The following is a 24,179-nucleotide window of genomic DNA, read 5'->3' as shown; positions in this document are numbered from 1 at the left end:
AAGAAGAAAGCCTTCATTGAAGATATTTTTCAAAAGAAGTTGACTAGACATCATCAAATATCTTTCAATAAAACTAGGTGCGGGTTCAACAATTACATTTTGTTATGCTTCTTGATATGTCTTTTCATTTATAGTGGACGTAATAAGTGGAATGTCAACTTAAACGCCAAGAGGAAGTTTCAGTCGAAAGCCAACAGAGTTATTGTTTTTTAAACTTTTCTTTGCATTTTCTGCGTATTTTCGAAAGAAATTATATTATTTGAGGAGTTTTATCGACATATTGTTAAAATTAAGTCAATTGAAATAAAATCCGTGAAAAAAAAGGTTTTAGTATGTATATTCCGCTCTTTTGGAACGTAACCCCTAATTAGTATGGAATTCAATGGTTTGACTTTCGTACATTCGACTTTTCGTGCAAGTTCTCGGGAACGCATTGTGTACGAAAGTCGGGGACCGCCTGTATATGAAATTGTTTCTGGCTTGGTTTGGTATAAATACGGTATGTCCATGTTATAATATTCAACACCAATAGGAATTTTCACAATTTTATACACTACTCCACCACCAACTTTATTTTCGACTCTGGTATGTCATTCTTAACGTGAGTAAACAAACCATATCACATGCAATTATAGCAGAGCTATGATTTGAGGAGAATAGAATAGAATTTTATTGTTCGAGGACTAGTGTCCTATGGAACAGGATTACAATTTAACATTTTTTTTAGTTCTGGTGCTGCAAATGGACAATATACCAATTATTTGAATTTCATAACTGCGCATTACATGCCAATAGAAACATTCGTAAATATTCATAAAGGAGTATACATATGTTAACATAGACAAAATTCCAATTACATGACAGTGAAAACATGCTTAGGTATTCATACAAGATTATACACAAGGGAAAAAAATACAAAGTATAAATTATGCATCTCTTCTGAAGCTATATACACACACATGTGTGAAATATATATACATACATACACAATTATATATGCACACTTTCTTATTATTGTTCTTTTGACAAGAAACCAAATTATTTTTCATTCGGTGTGCACAAAAGGTAAAACACATACAAGAGTATACCCATGTAAACATTAACAAAAAATAAATTATACACGTCTTCGTAAAATGAATAGTTACAAATATACCAACATAATATATATATGCACTTATTATTATGCATTGGACAATGAACCAGATCGTTTTTCATTTAGGTTTGCACGGAAAGTTTGATATAAGTGAGCTGTCATAAGCCTTTTAAACTGGTAAATGTTATTAACCTTAACAATGTAATCAGGGATATCACCCCTGAGGAGGGGTGTATGCATGTATTTAACACTTCCTCTCAGTGAAATGAGTCCAAACGTAAGCTTGGGTTCCGAACATTATTCATCTTACAGAATTAGCACTTAACTTTGAAACTCCCACTGTCTTATTTGTTTATTTTTGTGGGCTTAACAACTGTACTTGGCTAAGCTTGGTTTAAGACTGAATTATGTCAGAAAATACTTTGGAATTTGAAAAGAATAGGATGTAACATGGAATTCAGAATTAAACTCTGTAAAGGAAATCAATGCAGCTAAGATACAGCACAACTCAATTTTAGCACCTTACGGGGGACAGTTTGATGTTGTACTTCTGAAGAATCAATTTAGTAGGCATCCTGTCCACGCTAGCTTTTTTCTAGTTAATGAAGGTTTCAGGGTCATTCCATGCCAAATCATCACAGAAAAGTGGACTTTTCAACCCGACCGTCTCAGATTTGCTTGAAATTTGGTAGGAAGTTGAAGCACATGAAACTGTGCTCATACACAAAATTTTAATCCTCAGCCGTACACGGTATTCATACAGCAGGGTTGCAAACATGACAAAAAATGCAAAATTTTCCCTCGCATGCTCTACAAAAATAAATCATAACTTAGGTAATAATTGTGATAGAAACTTCCTGTTGGTCTCATTTTAAAGCTAAAGGAACATGGTTTCTGTAAAAAATGTTAGATTTTAAGATACCGATTTTTTTTATTCCGAGGTCACACCATGTGACCTTTGACCTCGAGTATCTAAAAAAATGTATCTTAAATTTTATTCGGAAAAAAATATGTTAGACAGTTAAATGCATTCTATCTTTGGTATAAATTTCATTTTGGGATGGCTTTGGGAACAGGAGTAAAAAAATTATTGAATCATGAGTGAAAATAATATCCCCTATGAAAAAGTTGTACACAAGTTCTAAACAGGCTGTGTACAATGTACACATTTTACATACATTTATATGCTTTTGTTTATGAAAGCATACATGAGTACATCGCATATAATATACTCAATTTCCATTTTGGATGTGTACAATGTCATTTTACGTACATTAAAATGAACTCATTGTATATGCATATATTGTGTGTCCATAAAATGTATACAATGTACGGTAGTGCATATTGTATACAAATTGTGATAAGCCAAATTTTTATACAACATACACATTTTTTACACCATTTGTGCATCCACACCATAACCTGGAAATCCTTTGTACATTGTGTACAAATTGTACGCTAAATTTTCATTTGACATTTTATGCTCTTCCTATATAAAACATCCATCACACAAGTTCAAAATTCTCTAGCTCTCTCTCTTTCTGTCAGTGCACTACTAGTCTGGTAAGCAAGCTCAAGTCTTTCTCGAGCTTCTGTGGAGTTCACGTGTGTTTCAAGGGACTACTTAGTGTGTATAATAATTGACAACTTAAATAAGTGTGTGGTAATGGATAAGAAGTATATAGACACACAGTTCTGCAACTCTTTTGACATTAAAGGGCATAATGCAGTAGAAAACAATTGAGGAAAGTGCTACGATGGATGGTGGGAAAACTATCGCATGTCAATTGTGAACCAATGATTTGTGACAACTGTAGCAAGACATTAACATATTTGATTATGCTCCTCATGAAGAACCAAGCATATCAGTTGATGAAGAAAGTGATATGGAATTGAGCACATTCAGGACTGAATCTGCTTTATAAACATTATATGAAAGTCTGAGTAGTATTGGTGCATCACCTAACAAGAGGAAGAGAATGAAGGAAGAGCCATACTGCAGAAAGAAAGCTATTAAAATTGCAAAAGTCGTAAAAGAGAAGATATTTCCGATTCCAGCTGAAGAATCCGTGCCTAACAATCATAGTTGTGATGACATTTGCAACAACTAAAAGAAAATTGTGAAGAAACTACTATGAAAAGTGAGAAAGTAACAATTTTGACCCGTCTTCCTAAACTCTGGAGTATCAAAAGAATTGAGCAAGAATTTCCACTAGATGGTAACCACATGATATGAAAAGCAAAGCAATTAGTAAAAGAACGTGGGATATTGTCAACACCAAATCCTAAACCAGGAAGGAGCATGGATCCAGATGTTTCCGAGACTGTGAAGAGCATTTACGCCAATGATGATGTCAGCAGAATTATGCCTGGCAAAAAAGACTGTGTGTGAAAATGAGTGGTGTGAAAGAACAAATACAAAAGAGGCTAATTTTAAACAACCTTGCAGAAGTGTACATGCATTTCAAACAGACAGAACAGTACAAAATTTGCCTCTCTACGCCCTAAGCATTGGGGTGTGTGCAGGCCAATACATAAACAGGAAAAAATTTTCAAACCTGATACAACACAAAGTTGAATTTGGGATTCCAGCCGAGTGGCACTTCTTTGCCACATCTCATGGCTAGAATTCATGTGATGGATTGGGTGGAACTCTGAAGAGGCTAGCCACTAGCGCAAGCTTACATGCATGCAATGTATGCTTTTTATACAATATGCACTACCGTACATTGTATACATTTTATGGACACACAATATATGCATATACAATGAGTTCATTTTAATGTACGTAAAATGACATTGTACACATCCAAAATGGAAATTGAGTATATTATATGCGATGTACTCATGTATGCTTTCATAAACAAAAGCATATAAATGTATGTAAAATGTGTACATTGTACACAGCCTGTTTAGAACTTGTGTACAACTTTTTCATAGGGGATATTATTTTCACTCATGATTCAATAATTTTTTTACTCCTGTTCCCAAAGCCATCCCAAAATGAAATTTATACCAAAGATAGAATGCATTTAACTGTCTAACATATTTTTTTCCGAATAAAATTTAAGATACATTTTTTTAGATACTCGAGGTCAAAGGTCACATGGTGTGACCTCGGAATAAAAAAAATCGGTATCTTAAAATCTAACATTTTTTACAGAAACCATGTTCCTTTAGCTTTAAAATGAGACCAACAGGAAGTTTCTATCACAATTATTACCTAAGTTATGATTTATTTTTGTAGAGCATGCGAGGGAAAATTTTGCATTTTTTGTCATGTTTGCAACCCTGCTGTATGAATACCGTGTACGGCTGAGGATTAAAATTTTGTGTATGAGCACAGTTTCATGTGCTTCAACTTCCTACCAAATTTCAAGCAAATCTGAGACGGTCGGGTTGGGAGCTGTGATGATTTGGCATGGAATGACCCTTCAGGCCTATCTATGGGCTGTGTTTTTATGAAACGTTTTGGTGGAATTCGGTGAAATGACTGTATGAAATCGTTTTTGGCATGGTTTGGTAGAAATACAGTAAACTCTTGATTTTACGAAGTCAGTGGGACCGGAAAATCGGCACTTCGTAAAATCGAGTTTCGTAAATTCAAACCTTTTTCATAAGTCACGAAAAAAATGTTCGCTTTTGTTTCTTCCGCCGTTTTTTGTCTTTAGTGGTCTTATTTAAATGTTTTCGGTGGTTATTCTCGGTATTATCCATAGAAAAGGCTTTTTGTTATCGATTTATGATGTGAAAAATCGTTAAATAATAATACCACCATAAAATTCCCATTTCTTGTTCATACTTCAACATCAACGATCGCTTAAGAAATTCTCAACAAGTTTAGAAAACGTAATCAAATAATGAATTGCAAAGTTTATTATAAGAATTTAATGTTATAAATATGTGGTTAGGAGCGAATAACAACTATTAAGTTCGCGCATGATAGATATTTGTTTCCAGCACCCACGGAATGTTAGCGGCAGCCGGCCTAACCGCCATTTATGTCGCCCTCTATCGCTCAGTGACGAGAAAAAAAGAAAAACGAGGGCCTCCACCCGTTTCCAAAATAACCTTCGTAAGTTAATATTTCGAGTTACTCTGTATATTCAGTTGAATGTGCTATCTTTTCCATTGGTTATTTTTGTTGAGATTCAGTTACGATTCTAAATTTCGTAGGATATGATTATCTTCTGGCGAATATTTGAAGTAAATTCTGTTTGAGCTCTCCGTCCGGATACTGTGCTCCATCATCTTCGCAGACGTTGCTACGAAAGACTTTATTCTTCATCCGGACCATATTCTTCGTACCGGGTGTGAAGTGCTATGTTCATATAGTATTTCTCTCTCTTCTTTTATGCCGACAGGAGCAAGGTTCCAACCGGAAAACGACAGGAGAAACATCTTCCATTATCGGAGAAATAAAGAGGGAAACGTTATTATCCGCATTGATTGTTTTTCTACAAGAGATGTTTTTCATCATTTCTCAACGTGTGTGAAGTATTGGTTCACTTGCGTGAATTCCCAAAAATGACCCGCGAAAACCTGTACATTCTCCTCATTTTGTTTTCGTGTCCCTTTCTCCTCCGTATTGAAAGTTATGCAAAGAATCATTGACGTAGAGAAAAGATTTTCTTAGCTTAAGCACTAAAAAATAGTCGCGCAATAATCGTAAATAAATATAGTGAGGAAAGAGCAAAGAAAATAATTTCAATTGAAACGTCAGCAGAGAAGAAGAGAGAGAATTATATGCGCGGCACCATTTCCCTGATAGTGGAAGATACTTCTTCAGCCTCTCTCCGGTTAATAACTTACCCCCGTTGCAGGTAATGATGAACCATGCCTCTCTCCACAATCGGGGAACGTTCCCAGTGGGTGGGGTGAATAAGAGTGGGATGGGGATCGCCTGAGGAAAGAAGTGTGGTCAGCACAAAGGAGTGGTGAACAGTAGTGAGGGGGGCAGGAGAAAGAAGGGTGGGGAAATGGCCTTCAGCTCTGCCTCAGTCTACGTTTGGGGGCCGTATTTTTTGCGACGCACTCGACCTGTCACCTTAGGGGGGAGGGAGTGAATGGGAAATGCTGGGGAAGGAGGGGTTTGGGATACGTAAGATGGGTGTCAGCAAGATCAGCAGAAGGCCGCGGGAGGAAGTAAACAAAGACTTTGGAAAGAAAGATCTCTCGGCATGGGAAAACGGGTAGACGCGCGAGAAGAAAGTTCACGGTTAGAAGTGCGTCTTCATTACGAGTAGCCTGAAAAATAAGTTGGTGGTTAATAGAGCCCAATACTTAAGATATTGAAGTTGTTTATTCAGGAAGGAAGGAAAACGGGTAGACGCGCGAGAAGAAAGTTCACGGTTAGAAGTGCGTCTTCATTACGAGTAGCCTTGAAAATAAGTTGGTGGTTAATAGAGCCCAATACTTAAGATATTGAAGTTGTTTATTCAGGAAGGCTATTATGTACACGAAAGGATACTACTAAAATATCAATAATTTTTTTCCTTTTTGCCCTTCTCCATCGCCGCTTCCACCATGGTTTCTCACTTGCATAAATGGGAATGAAATTGGCGACCTAACTCGTTAGCCAGATCAATATATCTTAATGTTTGGAGGGCAGCGGGTACTTCTTTTTTATTTGGTGAAATTACTTCACTTTCATCTTCGTCGTCACTGCTATTATGACTAGTCCCGGCCGCTGCTTCTTCCGACGCATGTACCAGCGTCCCATTGTCGCAAGCCCGGAGTTCATCGTCAAGGGCAATATAATCGTTTGATGTTGCGCGCTGTGCTCTTCCTGCTTTTTCCAAGAATTTTTCAAAATCATCTTTTAAGCCTCTAATCTCTTCCGCGATTTTATCCGCTGCTGCTTCCTGAATGTATAGCGTGACGAATCAACCATAGCCGTGATATTATAGCACTAGAATTACTAGTAGGCTAGTTGTATCAATTACAAACCTCGAGAACATCCTCATGATGCGCTATCAAAGGGAATCCGGCCGATTTCCAGCAATTTGCGATTGTAGTGGAGGAAATAAAGTACGTATTTGTAAGTAAATTTTAAGTAAGTAAATTTTATTAACTTGGCCATTTTAGCAAAGTTAACAAAGTCGTTATTCCTCATCGCAGAAACACGGTTCACAGACGTACTTGAATGCCTGATAGGCAGGAGTGCGATGCAAACAATTATTTTTGATGATGGCATTGATTGATAGATTTTCAAAATGCAGTCAGAGTGGTCACTTTTGGGGAGAAAGGCACCACGCTCGGAGGGTCGAAGAGAGGGGCCAGCGAGGGTGAGCTCGTCGAGGAAAGGGTCCCGGATTAGGGACCCTTCGAAGTGCTCCGGCGAAAAGTAGTCAAGTAGTCTTCGAAGTACGTTCACAGCAGCCTGCCTTGCGAACGTACCAGGTACGTTCACAGCAGTGCAAAGGGTTAATTAGGAGTGTACGAAATACCCCGCTCGACCTTCCTGACATGTTAAACTACGAAGTATTGTCGATGCGATGTTTACGAATAGGCACGAAAATAGGGGCATTATATCAGTCGCGATACTTTACTTAACTCTTACTTCCCCTAAATTCCCACCGTGAGGTTTTAGGCGAACCCTTTCTCTCCAAAGTTGCACTATCATTTACGATTTCACACTTTTGATGAACCACAGTTGGAAGCGCTGATTTTTCTAGCTACTTACGCCGGCGTTCTGGTTTTGTTGACAAATATTTCGCCATAGTTCGTATAAACGAATGCCATTCGCTCCTGGGGACCGATCCGAGGTTCGTAAATTCTAAATATTTCGTATAATCGAAACTTCGTATAATCGAATAGCACCATGTATTTACCATAGGCTTTTCGCCGGGACCGCACTATCACTTCGTATAATCGAAAACTTCGTGAAATCCTGCTTCGAATAATCGAGAGTTTACTGTATGATGCTCATGTCAAAATATTCAATGGCAATAGTAATTTTTACGCTTTTATACAGTATTCCAGCACCAATTTTATTTTCAACACTCAAATGTCATTCTCAACATGATGAAACAGATGCTATCACATGCAGTTACGCCAGAGCTAAGATAGGAGGAGGGGTGTAAGAATGTATTTTATACGTAATCTCTGTGAGGTGAGTGCAAACATTAGCTTGGGTTCTGATCGAAATTTAATTAAGCCGTGTCCCGATTGGCCATTTGGCTATGCCAATCCCAGGATGTAGCCATGACGCCATCTTGGAAGGATGTCCCAACTCATTAGTCAGCATAAGGGAGGGAATTTATACAGCTAACGCGGCCGCCAGATTTAGGCATCGACGTGTGCTTCCTTTTCCCCACTTTTCCCATGATTCTAAGCGTGCAAGCGTCTTCAGGAAGAAATCAGAGAAGGCGCATCATGGCTGTCAACAAGGGATAGTATTTGTTTGCGAGTAGTGTTGATATTTTGAGACTTTCGAATAATTATTAATTCTTATTTTGTTTATAATAATGAAATTGCGTTAATAGAAGTGTAAAAAATATGGAGAAATTAGTTAAAGAGAAGGCGGCGTTAAATCACATGTTATCTTTTGCTACCCTTTACTTTTTTAACGTGTTAAATAATGCTTATTGATGTTTATATGCTTCTTATATATACTTCAATATGTAACACCATGTCTAAATTCTTATTTATGTAACACTTTTTTGTACATTAGGTTTACACCCGTCAGAATAAACAATTATTATTCTATGTTATTGGACAAAGTCCCGAAATTGGAATCGTTATCGTTATTATTATTATAGTATTCCACCGATTAAGGCAGGTTTTCATGGAGTATCTCCCTTTCCTTCCAGCACTGCCTTCTTTAATTCACTGTAAGGCCTACTCTCCTTCAATCTATCTAAAAATCCTATTCTTTTCCTTCCCCTCCCTCGTTTACCTAACATTCTACCCTCTAACACCATTTTCAACATCCCCTCCCCGCTAAGCACTAACTCCATCCATACCATTGTCTCCTGCGTATTTCATCTAAAAGCTGCCTCTCCTCGCCAACCATATCCAGCACTTAATCGTTCCTTTTCCTCTCCGTCCATTTCACCCTCTCCATTCTTCTCCATACCCACATCTCGAATGCCTCCAATCTTTTCTCGTCTTCTTTCCTCAGTGTCCACGTTTCCGCACCGTAGAGAGCTACGCTCCAAATCAAACTCTTCACTAACCTTTTCTTTAAACTGTTACACAACGATCCTCTCAGAAGCTCCTTCCTGTTCATGAACGCCTCCTTCGCTAATGCTATTCTCTTCCTGATGTCCTTACTACTGTATCCGTTTTCCTCTAACGTACTTCCTAAATAGTTGAATTGTTCAACCTGCTCAAGTTTTTCACCACCCACCTTTATCTTGAGTCTCACATTCTCGCTCGTGATGCTTTACAAAACCGCATAACCTTAGTTTTCTTGTGATTAATCCCCATCCCATACTCCTCGCAACGTTCGTATAACGCATCCACTAGAGCCTGAAGCCCCCTCGCTGACTGGCTGAGCAACGCCTGGTCATCCGCGAATCTCACTGATTTGAGCATCATTCCTCCCACTTTTATCCCAGCTTCTAACTCATCCCATGCTTCCCTTGCCATCTCCTCAGCGTACACGTTAAAGAGCAGCGGCGATAGAGGACAGCCTTGCCTCACACCTCGGCCAATGCTTGCCCACCCAGATTCTCCGTCCGCTACCCTCACTTGCACCGTCTGGGCCATATAAAGATTACGAATCAGTCGTCTATCCCTCCAATCTACACCTATTCTCTTCAGAATATCCATCAACTTAACCCAGTTCACCCTATCAAATGCTTTCTCAAAATCCACGAAACACGCATATACGTCCTGGTCATATTCTAGGTTCCTCTCGACGAGGGACCTCATTATTGCTATTGCATCACAAGTTGGCTTCCCTTTTCTGAAACCAAATTGATCTTCACCCAAATACTCGTTTGCCCTCGCCTACATTCGTCTGTTCAATATCCTCAGTACCACTTTCGCCGCATGCGATATTAGGCTGATAGTCCTATAATCTCCGCATTCCACAGCTTTCTTCTTTTTCGGAAGCGGAATTAAAACCGTCTTCACGAAATCTTCCGGCCAACATCCCTCCTCGTAGATCCTGCGCACTAGTTCGAAAAACCTTTTCTTACCTTCCTTCCCTAGATTCTTCAGAAGCTCACATGGGATATTGTCCATGCCTACTGCTTTCCTAGCCTTCATATCACGAAGTGCTCTCTCTATTTCCGAATCTAATATCTCCAGTCCAAGATTATCCTCCTCCACTGCACTTTCCTCCTCTAGAGTCAATCTCTCTGGTCTGTTCGCTCCGTCATACAGGTCCTCCACGTATTCCTTCCATCTACTCTGTACCTCTTCTCGCTCGGTTAGCATCCTCCCATCTTTAGCCTTAATTTTAGACATGGCTTGTCCTCTTTTTGCCGCCCGATAGCGATTTAACTTTGGCGTACTTCTCCATCCTTCTGGAACTTTTCCATTTTCTCGCACTGTCCTTTCCTCAAGCCTCCCTTGCCCTCTTAGTTTCACGTCGTAATCGATTATTCAGTTCCCTGTACATTCTTTTTCCCTGTTCTGTGTCCACGTTCTTCCACTTCCTCCTCTCCTCCATTTCATTTACCATTGCCTCCGTTATCCACGGCTTCTTTATCCTTCTACTGTCAACGTAACCAATTGACTTCTCCGCCGCTTTGACTATTCCCGTTTTTATATTATCCCATCTTTCCTCTACCGTCTTGGTACTTTCAATCTCCCGTATACTAATGTCCACTAGCTCCTGATATTCTCTCCTCATACTCCCCTTCAGGGCTTCTATGTTCCATTTCTTCGCCTTCCTAACTTTCTAACTTTCCTTTGCTAACCTAAGTCTTTTGAATCTTACGTTGCATTTCATGAGCACTAGATTGTGGTCCGAATCCGCATCCGCTGCGGGGAAGCTGCGCGAGTTTTTCACACTATTCCTAAACCTCCGTCTTACCATAATGTAGTCTATTTGATATCTCCCCACATCCATTGGACTTTTCCACGTGTACCTTCGCCCTTTATGATGATTGAACCACGTGTTTGTGATGAATAATTTGTTTCTCCTACAAAATTCTGCTGCTTTCTCTCCCCTGTCGTTTCGTATTCCTTGACAAAAATCTCCTATTTCGTGCCCATCCCTCCCTTCCCGAACTGAGGCATTCCAGTCCCCCATTACTATCAGATTTTTCCTACCCGGTGTGTCTCTAATTATTTCCTCGAGCTGTTCATACACCTCATCTACTTCTTCTTCCCTATGATTGCTAGTGGGCATGTAAACTTGGACCACCACAAGGTTGGTGGGCCGCGCCTCAATTTCTACCACCAGAATCCTATCGCTTACCTGGTCTATACCTACCACACGCTTACCCATCTTCCCGTTTAGTACTAAAGCTACCCCCCGCTGGCTTTCTTCCCCTCCACTATATATAACCCTAAATCCATCACTCCAATAGTCCCCGCCATCCCTCCACCTCACCTCGCATAATCCTAAGATATTTATCCTCCCTTTATCCATTTCCCTTTTGATATTTTCTAACTTCCCCGCCCTCATCAGAGTCCTCACATTCCATGTCCCTATATTCACCGATGCCTTCTTCTTATCCATCCTCTTGGTCTTCTTGTCCTGCTCCTGGGATGCTACTGCTGATGCTGAAAAAGATGATGATGATATGTCCCTGCAAGGATTTCGCATGATACGGACCCCGAGGACCTTGCCGATCTCGTTGCCACCTACGACACCCGCCCTTAAGGGCTGGCTCTCGCGATTAGACCATCCGAGGCTAGTTTGATCAATCTCCATGTTTTCAGGGAAGAGATAGTTGGTAGGGTTTCCCACTTCCATTCCAACAGTGTTTTTTACGTGACACCATCACGTGGACTACCTTTCGTCTGGCTCCTACCCTTCGACCTCTCTGGCATGGGTGGCCCTACAGGGAATAATTGCGAATTAATCCCGCCAGTGCAGCTCTTAGGGTCATAGGAACGCGCAAGCCTTTCCACCGCGACAAGGTTGTTGCCCAAGGGAAAGGTCGTTATCGTTAAGTAACAAAAATTAAAATCTATAGTGATTATAAGAACAATACCGAAACATGATTTATGTACGTAAACCATACGTTGTATATAAAAATTGGCTAAAATCCAATGAAAAACTTAAAATAGACATTGCAAATAATCGTGCAAAAGATCCACAGAGAAAAAATCATTCGCCTTGACTGGGATTCGAACCGGGATCCCCCAATTTCCGGTCGAGTGCTTTAGCCAGTTAAGCTACCGAGGCGTCAATCTTCCCTGTGAATATTTTCGGACACTACCGGACAAGGTGTTGCTGGGCTGCTGAGCATATGATGCCACAAGCAGTTCAAATCGTGCGCACAGCGCCACAGCCGGAGAGCAGGCCCTTTACTATTACAAAAACAAAAAGGTTGCCTAAGATACTAAAATTATGATAAAATACTCTTCTCCGACATCTAATACTCAAAAGCACTTGACACATCACATTTCAACAATTTTGGGTGGGTTTTGTTCATCATTTGTACAAATCATTCTGAATATCTCTTGTTTTGCATTGGCCCACTGCCCAGTAGATGGCAGCACCTGCTTAAGGATGTCCCAATTCATGCTCCCTTGAGGTTGGCTGCCCAGAATCTGGCTGCCTAAACACATGATGCCCATTGGCTAAGGAGTTGGGACACGGCTAGAATTGGTGCTATACCTTGAAATAGACGTACAGTGAGTCCTCGTTCTACGTCACCCCGTTTAATGTCATTTCGCAATAACGTCACGAAAATTTTGAGACCATAATTCGTTTATCGCACCTTTGCTTCGCGATAATGTCAAGGCTTTTAAATTTCGCGCTAGAAAAAAACGCGAAGCAGCGGGCGTTGCAGGTTGTTCGTTTTGTGGGCGGTAATACATGGGTAATACAGTCAGTCTAAACGAAGTGTAAAACGGTGTGTTTATTGTTAATTGCGATTACGGTTTTAGCAAATTTTCTGCTAAATGAATTCTTAGGTAGGTGCGCAAGGTTTTACTTGAAATAATGGTTTTCGGGAACCTAAAAAGTGATTTCAAGGAATTTTTCCGTGTAGAACTCGGAGTTTTTGTCGTCACTTTTTTCGCCATGTTCACAATAATTTTGGTTCCTGTAACTGCGACGATGTTTCAGCGATGATGATGCCCAGGCGACGCTCGCCCGGGCGACCACCATAGCGAAGCTGAAAAGCAAATGCGGGAAGATACAAAAATGGAGAAGGGTTTACGTCAGTGCTGCTATTGTCGTCGATGAAGACAGGAACTCATATTTATGCCATAGCTTGGCATTCCCATCGTAAGAAATGCCCCAGGTATGATACGCTAAAATTTTTCCCCGTAAGAATTGTGAGGTCCAGGAGCCGATATTCACTTTTTACATTGTTTCTTATGGGATATTATGTTTCGATTAACGTCATTTCGTTTATCGTCACATTTTTCAGGAACGGTAAGTGACGTTAAACGAGGACTCACTGTACTGTCTTATTCGTTTATTTTTGTGGGCTTAGCAACTTTGCTTGGTTAGGATTAACAGTGAATCATGTCATAATATACATAGTAACAGAAAGGAAGAGGATATGATATGGTATTGAGAAGTAAACTCTATAAAGGAAATCAATGCGGCTTAGATACAGCGCAACTAAACTTTAATACCTCTTGTGTTGCAATTTGCTGTTATAGTTCTGAAGAGTGATGACAGATAGTGGGCATCCAGATCACGCTAGTTTTTTTTCTGGTTGTCAAAGATTTCATGCCGATATTTTTATCCACCACTTCAGAAGTGGTAAAACCATGCCACTTCTTTTTTCCTTGAATATGAGTATTTTGCAGCCCAACCGTAATTGAGGGAAGAAATTGGAAGTGTGAATAATTTGGTAATAAAGAATATCTTATGACTGTATAGAATATATTTTTATTAGGATATTCCTGTGACTTTTTGCCTATAGCTTTATACATTAACCATTCTGTTGGAAGTTAGCAGACGGTATAGCAATAGTCCACTCGGAATTTAATTTTTATATACCTTCAGCTATATTCATAGATTTCCACTAAAGCATGCTAGTAGGGTGACTAACTTAGTCGGCTAGTAAGACCTTAAAGTCATCTACTAAGGATATGGTATTCATTGATTCTATTAATGGGCTGAATTAATTACTAATGAGCTGAAACAATATGGTTCCTTCATCAAAGAAAACTAAATGCATTGATTGCGATTCGTTACCCACCATTAGTGTATTCATAATATACAAGTTATTTGGATTTATAATTCCCAGTTTAGACGCATAGAAATGGTCAATTTTAACCTCATTTGAAAAAGGCCAAATTGTCGCCCTTGCGATTCCACTCTACGTTACGTCACAGGGACCTAGTTTCTATACGAGTAGATAGGAGTTTTACATCGTCTGAGATAGCCAATGCATGCATGAGACACAGAGCTCAGGGAAACGTGTCTCAATTATCACACATTAAAAATACCTAAGTTCGGAAATTTTCCTTCGTTTGATAGGGGAATAATAATCCGAAATAGTTTAATTGCAAAAAATAGATATTGTCAATCTTTGAATTTGTTGATTTGAAAATCCAAGAGCGTGAAATGCTTACTTCAGGAGTAATAATATTTCGATTTAGGCAATAAAAAAATAATAGGAAACCACCCTATTGCCAAACCAGCTATTGTAACGTCAACAAACTTCGAATCCTATTAATTACGAAACCCCAATCATACTTGGAGATAAGGCTTTTTGCTTGCTTCTGAACCGTCATTGCTCATTGCAATATTTCTTCAGCAGACGCTTGCTCGCTCTCTGACACATATTTTCTAATTTTACTTTGCAAGATTCGGTGTCTCTTCTTGAGGAAGTTGGAAGTCTGCATTTTACATGCAAGCAACAATCATCAATGTAGCTAATTCATATAAACAAAGCATGAGTCGAGAGCGAACCAATGCCACTGGTAGGGTTATAAACTGCGAAAGGAGGGAGACCAACCACCCTCGGAGCCCAAGATAATGCGAAATCCCCACTAGGAAGTATAAAAAAAGATTGGTTTTGAGTGTGTGATTATCCGCAAGACCCTTCTTAACAAATGTCCAACATAAATGCTCCATACAGAGAAGACCGAAGAGTCTCTTAGGGCACAGTCCTGAATTCATGCTAAGGAGAGAACTCCACCGTTTTAAAAGGGTTAAGGAAGTTAAAAATGAGCCTTGAGAATATTCATAAGAGTACTTTTTTGATAAAACCACTTATAGTCCAGGAAATGAAGCTCATAAAAGTGAAAAACCTTGCAATTTTTTCAAACTGAATCGATTTGCACCAAAATTTGGGATTAGACTAATTATACCCCCTACTTCAAATTCTATATTATGCCGAAGGGCGCTTTTTATTTTTTAGGGGTGAAAACTACCCCTAAAAGCTGTAACTTAAAAAATTATTTTTTAAAGCTAAATACGTGTAAAATTTAGTTCAAATTATATGTATAATTATTTTTTTATGTTTGAAAAATAATTTTAAGGTGTTTCAACCCATAATAATCAACCCTTATTGGGGGTTAATGTAAAAAAGAATTTTCAAACTGAATCGATTTGCATAAAAATTTGTGTTTATACTAATCATACCTCCTTTAAAAATGTTTTTCAAACCGAATCGATTTGCAAAAATATTTCGGATTAGACTAATCATACCCCGATCTTCAAAATCTATACTATGCCGAAGGGCGCGTTTAATTTTTTAGGGGTGAAAACTACCCCTAAAAGTTGGAACTTAAAAAATTATATTTTAATGCTAAATACGGGTAAAATTTAGTTTAAATTATTTGTATAATTATTTTTTTATGTTTGAAAAAGAATTTTAAGGCGTTTCAACCCATAATCATCAACCCTTACTGGGGGTTAATGCAAAAAAAATTATTTACCCTAAAAATAAAAATTATGTATCACATTGTATCTTGTTATTTACTTTCTTACTCCTTTCATTATGTATTCACTTTTTTCTCTCATGATTTAAATCACAGCACAGAAAAGGTATAACAATAGGATAAACAGAACAAACTTCGTAATGGTAACATAAACAAATAAATGTACATTTATGTAGACATTACATGAAACACAATCAAACGGAGACTGTATGGCTTCCAGTCTTCCCACCACATGCATGCTCACAGGTCACTGTGAGCGAGAGCACACATACTCACATATGTGTATGTATATATACATCTTATGGGTATGTGTGTTTATTTTGTAGCAAATTTGAGTGCATCGTTAGCTTATAACGTAAAATACACGAAGAATATGCTGATTATGAGGAATATTATGCTCTGAATTGTGGATTTCGAATTTTTCGAAAATAAATTTGATTGGTATTTCAAACATAGCTCCTTTATTTTTTATGATAGAAAGTTCATTTAAATTGTATTTTGTAGGGTTTTTACTGACTACAAGGTCATGCGAATAAAATTATTTCGAGTCATTAATTTTGAAAGGGGAGGGATTTAAGGGTTTAAATAAGGTGGAGCTCCCTTGGAAATAGAGGTTTTAATTATCAATATCTCACCAAATATTTATTATATAGAAAATTTAAACACACCAAAATATTTGAAAATAAAGGAGCTACAATTTATCACTCGTGCATTTTTTTCATATCTCCAGCTTTTTTGGAGTTATTTTGAAAAAAAGAGCATTTTTAACGAAATTGTAAAAAATGACTTTTCACTTTTTCCTTCAATTTTTTCAAAATTTAGAGTTGTAAATTAAAAAAACTTCTAAGATCAATTAACAATACTTAAATAAAGAGAAATACTGAAGGGCATTGATCAATTTTGTCTAGCGTGGTAATAAGGAGTTGTTTTCACTGATTTTTTCGTACAAAAAAGTAGGGACTGATCTTATTTTTAATCATAACTCGCTCAAATTTCATGATAAAAAATATTTTTTCTCATTATAAGAAAGTTTTTTAAAAACACTTTAAAACATATTACATAATTTTTCCTCGAAAATTACATTTTTCCCGCTATTTAGTATTGAATCTTTCAAATTTAGCGTATGACAAACAATAGATAACCATCAACAAGTTGTAGCTCGGTCCGAATTGGTCATAAAGGAAATCTAAAATAAGATTTTTATTAAATTTTTTACAAGCTACAGTTTTGTAATTCACAATTTCCTAATAAAATAAATACTTTTCAAGTTATTTGCCTAAAATCGATTAAAATCGTTGATTTTTTCGTCAAAAAACTGTTACTTTCAATCGCAAATAACTTGAAAAATATTAACTTTACACAAAAAATTGAAAGAACATTTTATTCTTAGAATGTATTTTTCTATGGATTCCTGTGGTCAAAATATAATTAAAAATTTCCACCCCCGAGATGGGGTGGAAACCACCCCCAGGGTAAAAGCGCCCGTCGGCATGATATAGATTTTCATTCTTGGTATATTCCCTACTTATTATGAAAATTTCAAGAAAATCGATTCAGTTTGAAAAAATTGCAAGCCAAAATGCTTCATTTCCTGGACTATTATTACATCTGCAAAACAAGACAACCTCTAAAGCAGCTGCTGTAAAGTTACTACCTATGCAGATGGCTGAAAAGGCATCAACCAAACTTAGTTCTCTTATGGTAGAAGATCTAAGCAGAAAAATAGGTACATATTTGAAAAGATCTCAGTTTTTGATCCCCAAAAAGTGCTGGCTACAGACATGAACCCTGACTCACAGACAAAAAATTCATGGCCTCAGGTCAATGGAGACAGAGAAGTTGATGTTGGGGTTGGGAGAATTACAGACATAACTACAAAAGCCAAATTCCCAGGGTTCAGTTGATATAATTAAAGCAAATTGTCAAGAGCTCAAATTGTCTGAGACATCGTTTGCATCTAAGCGCCTTTTAGCAATTTGGATCCCCTCTGCAAACGTGGACTGAGAAATATTTCTTTCCTGCTATGGCACTGTGTTAACAGATAAGAGAACAAATGTAAAAGATGACAACTTGATCACAATAGCAATATTTCATTTGATATTACAGATAATTTAAAAGTAATTTCTCTCTATGTGAGCTGGATATATGGATAAGCGAAGGATAAAATATGTAAAATAGGTGAATTCAGTCAATGCTCCATGTATATTATTATTACTTAAATTATTCCCGGTTAAAAAATCCTAAATTTAGGGCAAGGGGTGGGCCACTGGAATGATGGCTCTCAATCAACATCAATTATTTTGCCGTTAAAATAACACCGATTTCAGGGCAAAATAACATCGCTTTTGTAAAAAACTAACACCACTTTTGGGAATAAAATAAACCCACCTTTTGCATGTCCCTACCCATGAAGCACTAGCAGGGAATTCAAATTCAGGAGATATGTGATGAAATCACGCATAAATAGCATATTCTTGTAAAGTCCGGGTCATCACCGGCTCATTCCTGTTCCTGGCTTCGATAAAGCGATCGTATACCCATCTGTCGACCATTTCAAGCTTGTCGAGTTTCATTTCCCCTGATTTTATACATTTCTTCCACATGGAATCTGGGAAAATCTTGAAATACGGTATGTTTAAAATGTTTTGCTTAGAAAATAAGTTCCCTTCGCTTCGATGCCAGCACCACAGTTTTATCACTCCTTCTTGGATGAACCTTGGCAACGCAAAGAATAATTCGAAGCAAGGGTTCGCGAGCGACATGAATCCCAATGTTGGGCTTATTCTCAAAAAGCGGTCAAGGAAAAAAAATGTAAAAAGTATGAAACCAACAAATCTGAAGAAGATGGAGCAGCTTACAAAAAATGGAGAAAGTGGCAGACTGGAAAAATTCACTCTCTCCGAGTCTCGAACCTCGGTCTTTCGAAACAAAAACGCGTTAAGCTACATCTAGGCCAAATCGACCTTGAAACTATAGGTGACATTTTTAATTAAATTCGACGTGACCTTATTTTTCCGGGCGTATATGGACAAAACCCTTCAACAGTATTCCTAACGGGGAACTTGCATGGGTCGTCAATTGCTCTAAAAACTATTTAGAATAAGTAAAATGGATTTATTAGCTTGCAAAAATATCTATTGTTTCTCTATTCAACATCAAAAGAAATAAAAAAATTGACTTAAGAATCGAGAAAAATTTCTCTGAGCCGACCACTGCGCGAAGATACCCGAGCATTGCCGAGGCTAGGCGTGACGTCATAGGTGCCTAAACAACCTTAGGGAGTAGGGAAATACGCTGAGTGCATGCTGCAAAATGAAATACATCTGAAATTCATCTACATCTACATAATACCCGGCAAGCTGCCTAAAAGGCGTGTGGCAGGGGGTGTTACGATACCAAAAATTGATGCCACGACCCTCATGTGGGGAATAGGCAAATACTCTAATCAAAAACTGAAAGTCACTGTCACATTCTTTTACTCATCACGTACAACTTACAATAACAAAGCTCGTTATGATGATAACAACTATTTATTCACTGATTTAAAGCATCGGATATTTATCTTTAAATAGAAAATAATCAACACGTCTTACAAACGAAGCTCTCACAACTGCTGGCAACTATTACAAACAATCACAAAAATAGCTTCGTGTGATGTTTAGGCACCTTTGACGTCATCGAGGCTTCCTCAGCAGTGGCTCGGGGGATGAGGTAGTTTTTCCCGCGCTTTAAAATTCGTTTGATTTATCATTGAATTTCTGGCAAAGGAAAACTCGGATATACATGCGGTTTTCTTTGTTGTATTCAGAAAATAATTTTCTGTCCGCCTGTGCAATAAAAAAAGCATACAAGTTCCCCACTAAGTGTCTACTTTCAAGTAAAAAATGTTTCACCTTCTTTCTTGACATCACTTAGGCAAAGTCTCCCTGTAAGCTTGGTAGCCCTTAGTAACAATCTTTGAATACCATTGTGCTAGTATGCTATTACTTAGAACCTACATAGGCTTACTAAGGAAACTATGAATACGGCTGCTTGAATGGAAAAGGACAACTTGGTGAAAGTGGTTAAATGTCTTCTTAGTTTTATGAAAATTGATTCATAAAGAAATTAAATCCCTAATATTGCTACATGCTTGTGTAGTACTAATCAGGAACTTCGTAAATAATCTGGATGGATATCATAGCCAACCTCGACAAGAGCAATTGCTCCCTTATAACCTTTTTTTAACTCTGGTCCACAAATGAATGAAATGAGGGTACAATTAAGATTTTTTACCAATTTTATTTTTTAATAACACTTACCTGTGATTGTTGACTGGACTTGATTCATGGATGATAAATTACTTCTGTTTCAACAAAAATGTGCTGTGAATTTGGAAATAAAACTATCCATTGTGGCCTCTTTCACAGGATATATGATATCAGCTGATCAGTAATTAAGTGAAAAAATTGTCCTTGTTTGTATCTCAAGTAGTAGCTGCTAAAAGCAAACTCATATTAAAATCCGGAGCAATTTTATCATTCAAGGAATAATATTCCTTAAAGATTGCAGTATTTGCTGCTCTCTTGCATAGGAGGATGAGGAAAATATTATTCTCTACTAAAGTATTCTTAAATGAAAAATTAATTGACATTTTAAGTATCAACTCAGGGAACATTGCAATGTGTATTACACAAAATCACTGAATGCACATTTTTGTCTTTGAAATGATCGAATATTTATAGGGACCTGATTTCGTTTTTCTTCAGCAATTTTAAGATGTATGTAATAATTCTTGACTCCTACCTTCCCTTTTTGGACAAAATTGAATCAATATTGAAATGACCGCTTGGCAGACTGACACCAGTTCTACTTGCATTACAACTGGCTAAAAGATTAATTGAAGTGCATGGGTTTTTATCTATCAAATGTTTAATTTTTTTAAATTAGGTCAGGGAGTCCTAGATTTCATGTCTGATCCTGAAAGTTGTAATTGTATAATATCTCTTCTAGGGCCATCAACTCCTGACAAAGTGCTGATGGAAACAACACCAACTTCATGTATGCTGAAGGAAAGAAATGTAAGAATTGATCTTAGCAATGACAGTATTGCTCCATCAGTCTCAGTGACAGACACTCAATCCAAGACTGTAGCATCCCATGCGGGGGATGGAAGGAATATGATGGATGAAGATTTGGACGAAGGCAGTGCTACTAATGCTGATAAGATAACGTCAAACTCAAAACCTGATGATAGAATAAGTTATATGAAACACAGTCCAGCATCTAAAAACAGTGGAAATAGAGCCACAATGCCTGTTGTAAGGGGTAGAGGTGATGCACCAAATATCACAGCTAGCCTCAGGTTAATCAGAATCAGTGAAAACAGAAGAATTGGTATTGAATTAGACAAAGGAGACAAAAAAGAGAAAAGTGATTGCTTGTTGAAAAATACTAGTGATGGTAACAAATCAAACGAAAAGTTATATCATTGCTCCCACTGCAGATGTGGATTCAACACCAAAAATGATCTGAAAAAACACTGGGAAATCCATTCTGTTTCCAGCAATTTGGATCTTGATGATGACTCATCTATGGGAAAAGATGAGTCTATCACAATCCCTGCATCAAGTGAAGAAAATAATAATTCTTGTGAGTCATCCACCTCTGAGACATTAATAGGATTGAGAAGGAAAAGACAAGGGCCGATGCAAAAAGAAAATACATCTGTCGTAAAAATTTCTGGTGGAATGGGAGAGGAGAAAACTGTGGGACGAGTGAGTAGTTCTGGTGGGGATGGGAAACCGTACACACAGAATACGTCCTCAAAGTCCACTTCTTGTGCTGAAAACCTCCAAAATCACGGAGTAGGAGGCACAAAAGGAGGGCCTTTCCATTGCAGTTTGTGCAATAAGTATTTTGCTGTGAGTAGCAGTCTTAGCAATCACATGCGCACGCACAAAGGAAGAAAACATCCATGTGGGATTTGCGGAAAGTCTTTCGCTACGATATCTGACCTCACTAAGCACATGCCTGCACACACATTGAAGAAACCTTACTCTTGCAAGATATGCTGTAAATCTTTCCGTCGAAGATCTCTCCTCACTCAACACATGTGTATCCACAGTGGGGAGAAACCTTACTCGTGTAGTGATTGCATGAAGTCTTTCTCTAGGAAGGACAGACTCGTGATGCACTTGAGGACACACACAGGAGAGAAACCTTTTTTGTGTAATTACTGCGCAAAGTCTTTCTCTAGAAATGACAAACTCAAGATGCACTTAACGACACACACAGGAGAGAAACCTTTTTTGTGTAATTATTGTGCAAAGACTTTCACTGGAAAGGACAAACTTGTTCTACACTTGCGTATTCACAGTGGAGAGAGACCGTTTTCATGCAATGACTGCGCTCAGTGTTTCGCTAGTAAGAGCGGACTCGTGATGCACTTGCGTACGCACACAGGAGAGAAACCGTTTACATGCAAGGTATGCGGCAGATCTTTTAATCAACGTTCTAACCTCAACAGACACATGGTGACACACTCGGGAGTGAAAGCTCACTCGTGTAATTATTGCGCAAAGTGTTTCAATGTTAAGGGCAGCCTCATCGATCACTTGCGCACGCACACTGGAGAGAGGCCGTTTACTTGTAAGGTATGCTGCAAATCTTTCTGTCATAATTCTTCCCTTAGGAATCACATGTTAACACACTCGGGAAAAAAAGCTTATTCCTGTGATTATTGCGCAAAGTCATTCAGTAGGAAGAGCAGACTCATCGAACACTTGGGTACGCACGCTTGAGGAAAGCCTTATTCATGTAACACAGTAGATTCCGTTTAATGGGTCCACCGGTTACTTGGGGCAGCCGCTTAATTTGGGCATATCTTGAAAAACAGAACCAAATAGAGCAATATCCCAGAGTATATTCTCTGCTCAATTGGGCCAGCATGCCTATTTATTGGGCGATTAGTTGGCGACATAGACTCTATACCCGCGACGAAATTAAATTTTTTTTTTGTAAGAATACTATTTTTTTATATTTTCCTCCTTCGATGTACTCTTGTTTTTCACAAATGTTCCTACTCTTGCCCTATTTTAAAGATCTTGTTGTTATACCACCCGCAAGAAGGTAAGACTTTTCTTTAATATGACTTAGTAAAAGACATTCATTCAGCGTCGCCCGAGGCTGTGGAATGTATTTTTTATAACAACTTTTGTAACAACCATGTAATTTTTGTATGTGTAACAAAAATGTTATAATTCTTTAAAATGATAATAAATTAACTGAAATCGCTGATTTATTAATCAAATTAATATTTTAATAAACTTATGTTGCATTATCAACGTTCTTTAGTCGTCTTTCTATCATTTCAACGTTTGTGTATGCCCATATACAAGAGAGTTCGCCTAATTGGGGCAGCCGCTTAGTTGGGGCAAAAACCACAAGTACCGGTATGTCCCAATTAACCGGAATATACTGCAAAAAGTCTTTCACATAAAGTTCCATCCATATCGAACACGTGTGTGTACACACGAGTGAGAAATTTGTAATCTAAGTCTTTCTCTAATTAGAGGCAGGTACTATCATTTGCAAAGGTCTTGCAACAAATCGAGCGGCGCCACTTTCGTTCCATTGTCGATTTCTGGCCACCATTAAATTTGAATGATCACTATCTGGGTATGAATCTTCATGGTAGCTCGGGAACGACTCACGAACGGGTCATCGTGACACGGGAGGTGCCTTGTCTACACTACACACTTAACTTAAGTGACTTCACTTAAATATAATCTTAAATGTGGTGCGGTAGCTACACTTGAGCTTTAAGTCGACTTCAGCACCGTGATTGTCTATATCGGGAAACAGTTATGTTGACAGATGAAGGTCTAGGAGAGCAATTAGTGATTCTTTGATCCAAAGTGACTGTTATTTGAAATAAACTTCCAAACTCCGTGAATTAACCATTTTGGATTCAGAAGGTTAAAAAGAAAGACCGATTTCAGTTCCTGAGGGAACGCTATATGGCGAGAGGTGATGGAGCCAGAGGAATTTAGAATTACTAAGCGTGACTTCGTGGAATGACATATTCATAACGTAAACAAAAACACTTATTGCTAGTCAAATT

General features: G+C 38.1%; 1 protein-coding gene across 2 annotated transcripts in view; it reads left to right on the top strand.

The window, feature by feature from the left end:
* LOC124172652 (oocyte zinc finger protein XlCOF22-like) overlaps positions 1 to 23,350 on the top strand; it is a 37,096-nt gene extending 13,746 nt beyond the window's left edge. For both annotated transcript variants that reach the window (XM_046552100.1, XM_046552101.1), the window contains one exon: positions 21,068 to 23,350. In XM_046552100.1, coding sequence (XP_046408056.1) covers positions 21,068 to 22,857 — 1,790 coding nt within the window. In that variant the 3' untranslated portion in view covers positions 22,858 to 23,350. The remainder of the gene's footprint in view (positions 1 to 21,067) is intronic.
* The last annotated feature ends 829 nt before the right edge of the window (positions 23,351 to 24,179 follow it).

Source organism: Ischnura elegans, assembly GCF_921293095.1.
Source record: "Ischnura elegans chromosome 13 unlocalized genomic scaffold, ioIscEleg1.1 SUPER_13_unloc_2, whole genome shotgun sequence".
Classification (NCBI taxonomy): domain Eukaryota; kingdom Metazoa; phylum Arthropoda; class Insecta; order Odonata; family Coenagrionidae; genus Ischnura; species Ischnura elegans.
Note: the sequence above shows the minus strand (reverse complement) of the source record. Positions and strands in the feature narration are given on the sequence as shown.